General features: G+C 46.4%; 1 protein-coding gene across 1 annotated transcript in view; it reads right to left on the reverse strand.

Annotated features, from left to right (window-relative positions):
* CATSPERD (cation channel sperm associated auxiliary subunit delta) overlaps window positions 1-9462 on the reverse strand; it is a gene marked incomplete at both ends in the record, with an annotated part of 48464 nt that extends 39002 nt beyond the window's left edge. The window contains 4 exons of the mRNA XM_080822367.1: window positions 423-495; window positions 6555-6631; window positions 7486-7540; window positions 9389-9462. Of these exons, the coding sequence (XP_080678493.1) occupies window positions 423-495; window positions 6555-6631; window positions 7486-7540; window positions 9389-9462 (279 nt within the window). The remainder of the gene's footprint in view (window positions 1-422; window positions 496-6554; window positions 6632-7485; window positions 7541-9388) is intronic.
* Between the last annotated feature and the right edge of the window lie 161 nt (window positions 9463-9623).

Genomic DNA, 9623 nt, shown 5'->3' on the forward strand with positions numbered 1-9623 from the left:
GAAACACTGGTCTCTCAATAGATGGCAAAGCCTTCTTTAGGGTAGGGGCCAGCGGTAGAATTTCTCAAGATAGTTACTGAGAGTGTAAAGGTTTTTTCTGTTTTGGTTTAGGACAATTTAGGGAGGCCCTGAAATTAGTGCATATAATCTATCTATTCATAATGCACAAACAGTTATAAGGAGCACTTCCAACAATTCTGCCTCAGTAAAAGAAAAAAAAAAGCCTATCTTAGTAGTAAGGGCAGAATAGAATCAACCCTACTTCTGGCTTAGAAATTGCTCTCAATATCTTTTAGAGGTACATTTTAATATAAGCCCCCAAGCTAACAAAAACAGACTAGTGTGGTACTTCCAAACTGTATCTTCCCCCTGAATGTTACTTATGTTGAGAATCCTTCAGATGGTTCAGTAAAATGAACTACCTTCATTGACGCAGGGATGGAAAGTGGAAGGAGACTACTTTTGAAATTATCTGTCGTGAAAAAGATTTGTCTTCTGAAAGACAATAAAAGAGTTAAATTAGGACAATTTCTCACAAGAAAAGAAAAAAAGATAATGTCAGACACTCTAAAAATGTTCTACTCAAACAAAATTCCTCTTTTTTTTTTTTAACACATTTTATTTGAGAGAGAGAGAGAGGGTGTGTGTGAGCAGTGGGGAGAGGCAGAGGGAGAGACTCCCAAGCTGACTCCCCACTGAGCACAGAGCCAGACATGGGCCTCGATCTCACGATCCTGAGATCACAACCTGAGCTGAAATCAAGAATCAGATGCCCAAATGACTGAGCCATCCAGGTGCCCCCCCCCCCACTTTTTAAAGACAACGTTTGGTTTTTTTTTTTTTTTAATATTTTATTTATTTATTTGACAGACAGAGAGATCACAAGTAGGCAGGGAGGCAGGCAGAGAGAGAGAGGGAATCAGGCTCCCTGCCGAGCAAAGAGCCCAAAACGGGGCTTGATCCCAGGACCCTGAGATCATGACCTGAGCCGAAGGCAGAGGCTTAACCCACTGAGCCACCCAGGTGCCCCCAAGGTTTGGGTTTTATCTATCTTTGCATGAGTAAACCTCTATAGACTGGGTATTTGACTTCTTGAAATAATATTTTAAAGGTGTGACCATGTCAAATATAAAATTATATAAAAAGTACTTTAAGCAACAGCTTGCCTTACTCAGGATGAACTTCAGCTTTGTCATTTTTATGGTTCTGATCCCACTAAAGTAAAAGGTTTCAGACCAGGAATGTGTATGCATGAAAGAAACAATGTGTTCCCTCAGGGCAGGAAAGTTTTAAGAAGTGAAAGGCCATCCATGAACATGGTATACTGCCTCCTTATCCAGATCTTTTCCTTCTGCCTCCTCCAGGAGAGTCTTATGGTTTTAGACATAAAGGAACTGTGAGTTATTTCTTATGTTTTAAAGTGTTTGTTGCTATTGGGAATGATGTTTTTTATAACTACTTTTCTGAGTCGTCATGGCTAGTTTACAAGAGAGGTGTTGATGTTTTCAATGTCTGTGTTGTATTTGGCCCTCTTGCTGCACTCAGTTATTACTTCTAGGAGCTGACACTCTTGGTTTTGGCAAATGTTGTCTCTTTCTTTCCAATGTGTTTTACATTTCATGTATTTATCTAGTCATACTGCATTGGCTGGGAACTCCAATACAAAGTAAATGAGAGGGATATGATTCTCTGTTACTTTTACCTTTATGTTGTCTCTTTTACAGGGTTGAATGCTTTCAGCAAATACATAGCTGACATCAAACCCAATAAAACATTGGAGGAGAAAGGAACACTAAAGCATAAACCGAGGAATATTATTTTACTTGCTTATTTACTTTCAGGTTTTGTTTCTCTTGCTCTCTTTTTTTTTTTTTTTTTTTTTTTAAGTAGGGACCATGCCCAGTACAGAGCCCAGTGTGGGGCTTGAGCACATGACACTGAGACTGAGACCTGATCTAAAATCAAGAATCAGATGCTTAATGGACTGAGCCAGGCAGGTGCCCTTGGGTTTTGTTTCTGTTTTAGAATCTGTCACTGAAGTGAGTTTTGTTTTGTTTTCTCTTCTTTTCTTTATTTAAGATTTTTAAAAGATTTTATTTATTTATTTGTCAGAGAGTGAGAGAGAGCACGCACAAGCAGGGGGAGGAGCAGGCAGAGGGAGAAGCAGGCTCCCCACTGAGTAGGGAGCCGGATGTGGGACTCAATCCCAGGACCCTGGGATCACGACCTGAACCAAAGGCAGACGCTTAACCGACTGAGCTACCCAGGCCTCCCTTTTCTTTTTAAGAGGGAGGGAGAGAGGGAGAGAGAGAGAGAGAGAGCGCACACGTGTACACAGCCAGCGGGGGAAGGGGGTGTTGTTGGGTAGGAGGGGCAGAGGGAGAGGAAGAGAGAGAATCCCAAGCAGGCTCCACGCCCAGCACGGAGCCCAGCATAGGACTTCATCTCATGACCCTGAGATATGACCTGAGGCAAAAATGAGTCAGATACTTAACCAACTGAGCCACCCAGGTGCTCCTGAGTATTCTAAACAAAAGTTTTCTGAACTATTATAAGGTTTTCACCTATTTTGACCTTTCTCTTTCTTAAAACAAACTCTAATTCATTCACGCATTTGGTACCCCTTTGTTGGATACCAGGCTCTGATGCCCAAACACTGTTTCTACCTACAAGACCTTCTTTAGGTCACTAGGGAAAAAAATATAAAGAAACAAGTTTGGGGTTGAAATAAATATATAATGGTTCGCTTTTTCAGGAACCTTAGCTATTAGAAACCTCGTTAAGAACCTAGAAGGAAGTAACCACAAATTCAGCACACGCAAAATCAACACTCTTGTTCACAGGCTAAAGTTCAAATACCTCAGTAATACGCTTTCCTTCAAATTTTATTTGGTCTGGTTTTAGACACAACTTGAACACAGTAAATTAGAAGGGCACCTGGGTGGCTCAGGCAGTTAAGCATCTGACTTTTGGTTTCGACTCAAGTCAGGATCCCAGAGTTGTGAGATTGAGCCCCATGTCAGGCTCTGTGCTTCTCTCTCTCAAATAAATAAATAAAATCTTAAAAAAAAAAAAAGAAAAGAAAAGGTTTGAAACAGTAAATTAGAAAGTAGGAGACTCTCATGACAGTCTTGCAAAAGACTGGCATGTGGTCAACAAAATATGATGTCTGTAAACATGGGAAAAAATAGGAAACATGTTTAAATTAGATATACTGGGACGCCTGGGGGGCTCAGTCATTGGGCGTCTGCCTTCGGCTCAGATCTTGATCCCAGGGTTCTGGGATCAAGCCCCGCATTGGCCGCCCTGCTCAGCGGGAATCCTGCTTCTCCCTCTCCCACTCTCCCTCTCCCACTCACCCTGCTTGTATTCCCTCTCTCGCCGTCCCTCTCTCTGTCAAATAAATAAATTTTTAAAAAATCTTTTAAAAAATTAGACATATCATGATTTTATAGCAAAGGATAACAGCCAGCTCCAAAGACAGTGGCTGCTGGCATTAGCCAGGCCACGCTCCTACTTAGAAAACTTGACTCGCTACCTATATGCTAAAGGATCAAGGGCAAGATTTCTTTTTTTTTTTTTTTAAGATTTTATTTATTTATTTGACAGAGAGGGAGAGATCACAAGTAGGCAGAGAGGCAGGCAGAGAGAGAGGGGGAAGCAGGCTCCCTGCCGAGCAGAGAGCCCGAAACGGGGTTCGATCCCAGGACCCTGAGATCATGACCTGAGCCAAAGGCAGAGGCTTAGCCCGCTGAGCCACCCCAGCGCCCCAAGGGCAAGATTTCTAAACTGGCCTGCAGGGTGGTCCACGATCTGAACTCTACCCATCTCCCTACACTAGGGATTCTTGCACTATTCAGCACTACTGACCTTCCCGATAGTCACCCTGATGGACTGAAATCCTACCTGGGCTTCAACTAGTCCCTGATGCCCCTTCCCCCATGCAGCCTTCCTTGATTGCCCCCAAGACCGCTCCTCCTCTGAACCACTAGATTTCATGTACGACCCTCCTAACCCTATCTCCCTCCGATGCTGCCTCCCTGGTCTCTCCCTGTGCCACAGCCTCAGGCCCCTCACGTGTGTCCTTCTGTTGTCTCACCTCTCTGCTTGCTGTTTGTCACCCAAAAATCAACGGTCGTTTAAAAAAGAAGTTAGATTGTTTCACTCCTCTGCTTAATCTCTGGTGACTTTCCACTGAAATCCAAATGTGTCAGCGCGCCTTATAAAGCCCTATGTGATCTAATACTGTCGACATCTCCCTTCACTCTTCCCCTCACTCATTGTCCTTGAGCTGTCCCTCTGAAAACCAAGCAAGGTCCTGCCTCAGGGCCTTTGCTCATGCTGTCCCTCCCACCTGGAATGCTCTTCCCCCCTGACCCTAGAGGAAAGGACACTCCAGGGAGAGGTTCCAGGTGGGACAAAGGGCTCAGGAAGCACATGCACGAGCAACATAAACACATTATCATTTTAGGTTAACTGCCAAGATATGGGGTCCTTGTGTCTGAGAATGTGTGTTGAACATTTTGACAGATTCTGCCAAACTGTCCAAACCCACTTAGCCTCATCCATGTTTGTCCTCATCCTCATCAGCGCTCCCGGCAAACAAGTGACATTTTCATCACTGTATTAAGCACTGGAATGTCTCATTGCCAGAAGCTGTTGGAATCAGACCCTCTCTGACTCCAGCGTGTTGTGGGGATCAGGATATCGTTTAAGCATGTTATGCTTTAAGCTGGGTGTCTGGCAAACTTTTCCTGTAAAAGGACAGAAAGGCCATATTTTAGGGACCCCATGGGCTCTGTCTGGACCGCTCAACTCTGCTTTTGTAGCACAAACGCTTCTGTGGACAGTTAAAACCTTATTATGGACATCAAAATTTGAATTCCACGTCATTTCACTGCCACAAAATACGGTTCTACTTTTGACTGCCTTTCAGTCATATAAATATATAAAGACTGTTCTTAACTTGCCGGCCATACACAGTCAGGTGGCGGGGCTGAATCTGGCCGGGGAGGCCACTGTGTGTGACTGCTGCTCTAAAGCAGATGTGATGAGGGGACCATTCTGCTCCTGGGCTGTCCCACACGCTTGCCACGAGCTCAGCTGAGTGCTTGAAATGCGCTCCGTTTGCGTGGCTTCTACACTGCATTTAATTTTAATCAACTAAAAATTTTAATTTTTTAAACTGCAGTGTAACACACACAATATAAAATGTGTACTTCACAACTTATTTGGTGATAAAATATGCTATTATAATTGTTTCCAATGTCCAGCTCAGCAGCGTGAAGCGCACACACACTGTCCTGCAGCCACGTCCACCCTGTCTCTAGAACTTTCCATCTCCCCACACGGAGACTCTGTCCCCGTGAAGCATGGACTCCCCACCCCTGCCCCAGCCCTGGCTCCCACCATTTCCTATCTCTGTGGACGGGACTCCTCTGGGGACCTCCAGGGAGTGGGGTCAGGCAGGGTAGGTCCTTCTGGGTCTGGCTTATGTCACTGAGCATAATGTCCTCCGGGTTCATCCACACTGCACCAGGTACAGGAATGTCTTGGCTTCTGGAGAGAGTGACATAAACCTTGAACCTCTCCGTCCTTGCCTTCTCTCCAATCTGTCCCACTGCTTCGTCAGCTGCTTCCCCACCCATGTGCCCTGACTTCTCTGTGACATCCCTCTGTCCTCCCCGGCTCAAGCCTTCTCTGGCTTCTTGGGTCTCCTGGGTTCCCATTTCTCTTTCTCTTCTCCCACCTGCTCTATATAATCAAGATTCACCAGAACCTCTGGCCGATTAAGAGATCACTGGGTGAGATCACTGGGTGACGGCCCACAGCCAGAACTAGCACTGACAGGTAGAAGACCTTCTGTTCCCAGCTCTGGCCTCACGTGTCCTCAGTGTCTTGCAAGCAGTAAGCCATCCCACACTGCCAACGCTCTCCCCTACCCTGTTCCTTACACCAGAAACTTGAGGGCCATCTTCGACGGCTTGCTCACCTCCGATCTCCACACCCCAGGAGAACTGACATGTCCTGCTGTGTCCCCTCCTGTTTATAGCCTTGCCTTCTGTTTAGACTTTAGCACATTGTTGTTTTGTTGTGTTTCTTGTTTTTTTTTTCTTGTTTTTCTTTTTTTTGCCTGGGCTCTTGAAATCCTCCTGAACACAAACTGTGTAGCCCCCAACCCTCCACTGCCCTTAGGATGAGGAATAAACATTTCAGTATGCTGTACACAGCTGGTTTCCGAACCTTGCACCCTGATGACCCCAAGTGCACGCTGGGCAGAGTATCCCCATTCCTTTGAATGCGCCCCCCTCCATGATGATTAATTATATCCAGGATCTGTGACAGGTGATACCATATCACACCATAATTCTTTCATTTGCTGGTTTCTTCATTTCTCTTCCTCTGACACCCCCCCACCCCGACTATGAACTCCCTACAGGCCAGCAACCAGCAACATCCATCTGCCTTAATGTTTGTTGAATGAATGAATGAATGAGGTCAAATCTAACATTTTAATAAAAAGGAAGTTAACAGTACATAAAACGGTCACTTACCCTAGATACAGGGCTACATTTTTCTTGCAAGGATGTTTAATCAAGTGTGCTCTCCTAGATGAAAAATACAGTTGGTCCTAGAGAGAGAGAGTCACACAATAATATCAGTAATAATGAACAGTTGAGAAAAATAATTTCCTGATATAGAACATTGAAACTGTAAATGTGAAGTTGAGGCAGGTGCGTAATAGGAATGCAGTGTAATTCTCCTGTTTTCCTAGTACACTCTGGTGACGTCAGATGTCAAGGGGAGGGTGGGGAGGTGGGTAGAAAAGGTGGGTGAGCAGTATCTGAGACATCTCTGTGCTCTATTTGCCACTTGTTGTATATTTATGTCAAAATAAAAAATTAAGAGAGATTAACAGGAAAATTACTGATATCACATTCCTTGTCCATGTTACTGCGTATTTACAGGTCATGAGTTATTGGGAAGAGACACCAGAGGATGAGGAACTGTAAAGGTAACATGTTAGGGACCAGGCTCTTGGGAGAGGATTTAGAAATGCAGACATCGCTTTCTGAAATAATGCCTGTCGACAGGAAACGTATTTTAACAGGTGAAATATTTCTTCCTGCATTGTAGGCACACACGGGGTGAAAAAAAAAAAAAGTTCTTTCTTGCAGGACCTCATGTAAGCCAAGTAACGGTTTGTTTCTTATTATTCCAGAGTTACAGTGTAGCAAATGAACACTGAAAAGGAGTATCTGAGTTCTAAACCCACTTCCATCTCCTGGCTTTCTTCATGCCATTTGATTGCGGGCAACGTTTTTTAGTAAAATGGGAAAGATTAAGCCCTACTTCCAAGTGCAATGGTAGGAATTAGATAATGCTCTATATCTGACACATCACGGGCGCCAAGAAATACTAGCTGAGTGTTAGTTCTGAAAGTGAAGGAGAGATAGAGCAAGAGAGCAGTCTGGAGCCACATACCCCTTGAATTTGCTGTCTGATATGAAACACCTTTCCTGTCCTCACCATGTGATTACTAGAGGTAAGTGACAAGAGAGACCATCTGTCATTTTTACCAAATATTCAGCATGACTCCTACCAGGGTGCCTCTGGGTTAACCCTAAAATACCTGTTCCTGATGCTTTAGGGTTGTGGGAGGCCCTGGAAAAGTCTGATGAAACTGTTGGCCTTCCTCTCCCACAAACACACACGTGTACATGCAACAACGGAGATTTAATTCCTGAGAGCTCATAAAGGCTCATTTGCAGACCTCAGATTAGGAACTCCTACTTCAACCCCAAGGTCTTCTTTCTCTCTCTTTCTTTTTTTTTTTTTTTAAGGCTGTGGCCTGGCCAGGGGTGGGGAGGTGGATGGTCTTGGTGGCTGGAGAAGGTTGGTACAGTTTATAGCTTATCGCAGAGTTTGTCCAGCTTGACCTGCGCCAGAAGCACCTGGAGGCTTGATAAAGGGTAGACTGCTGGGCCCCACCTCCGAGTCTCTGATTCAGTAGGTCCAAGTCTAACAAATTCCCAGGTGATGCTAATGCTGCTGGTCCAGGACCACACTTGGGAGAACCAGTGTGAGGAAATGGGAGAATTGGTATCACCAATCTTTCCAAACTCTGGGACAAATCCCATTGGTAAATCGTACTGGAAGACTCTGCATTTTGCTTACTAGCTATGTGTCTTTAGGTTGGTGAGTTTTTAATTTCGCTGGGTCTGTTTTCACATCGATAAAGTAAGGTTAAGGAATCGCTGCTCTGTGAACTGTTGTAAAGATCAAGTTAGGTCATGCACCAGGAGCGCACGTTTACTATTTCATGGGCAAACAGGGCCCTGTGGAATAGGACAGCTTACTCCAGGCAGGAGTTCCCTGAGGGCAGGAACTGGGATTTCACATTTCCCTAACCCCCATGGCAACTCCCCACCCCAACAGTATTCACTAATCTAATATACACTGAAATCTAAAAATGTTCTGGGTAACGAGTGAGTGAGATAAGTACTCCACACTCTCATGGACTTCACATTCTAGTGACAACAATAGACGAAAATTTGTCAAAACAATAACAGAAATTAGCCATTGCTAGGAAAAAGCCATTGCCAGGGGTGGGGCAGGGGGAGCGCTTTAAATAAGATGTGCTGTTTAAGTCAAGATCAGATTGACTTAAACCAGGATCAGGAACCAGCCATGGAGAAATCTGGAAGCAAAGTGTGCCAGGCAGAGGGGATACGAAACACCCTCTCCCCTGTCCCCAAGGCTGGTCAGAGTTTGGCTTGTTCAAGGGATGGTGTGACTGGGGCATTGATTCAGGGGAGGCCGGGGACCAGATCTGTGGTTCTCAGATTTCCAAGGCAGTGCCTAGAGACATTCTTGATGGACTGTCGAGCCTGGAGGAGGAAGTACTATGGCCTCCAGCAGGTGGAGGCCGCGGACCCTGCTCCACATCTTACAGGCACGGGACGGCTCCGCCCCAAAGCGTCCTCAACGTCAGCAGCGCGGCTGTTGAGAACGCCCGGGCTAGATCATGCCGGGGGCTGTAGGCTGCGTCAGGAACTTGGGTCTCATCCTGGGCGCCACAGAGAATCGGGGCAGGGGAATGACGGGGTCAGATCCTTTTACCGACGATCGCCCTGACTGCGGGACGGGGCGATGGAGAGGAGCGCACGGCCAGGGCGGCGGCAGCGGACGTGGCTCCCAGGGTGGGAATCGGGCCCAAGCTTTGAAATGGCAATGGGGGGACCTGGTGATGGGCTGGGGGGAGCTGGGGTGAAAGAACGGGAAACATCAAGTTCAACTTCTAGAACAAGAAACTGGAAACCCTTAACGAGGTTGGGGAGCCTCCGCGACCCCGGGGAGCACCCCTCCCCGGGGAGGGCAGCCCCACCGGCACAGCGGCTGAGCTCTGGCCAGCAAGCAGAGTCGCAGGGTCGCCGCAGCCACCAGCATCCAGACCAGCATCTTGCACAAAGAACCACCGCCACCAATGCACCTCAACCGCCGCTGGGTGTCGCCTCACAGTCTGGGCATGCGCAGCCTGATCCCGAGCGCGCAGCTGCGGCGGGGGGGTGGCGGGGTGGGGGCGCCCTGGCGTCTGAGCATGCGCACCTCGTCTCCCGGGG

Source organism: Martes martes, assembly GCF_963455335.1.
Source record: "Martes martes genome assembly, chromosome: 1".
NCBI lineage: Eukaryota > Metazoa > Chordata > Mammalia > Carnivora > Mustelidae > Martes > Martes martes.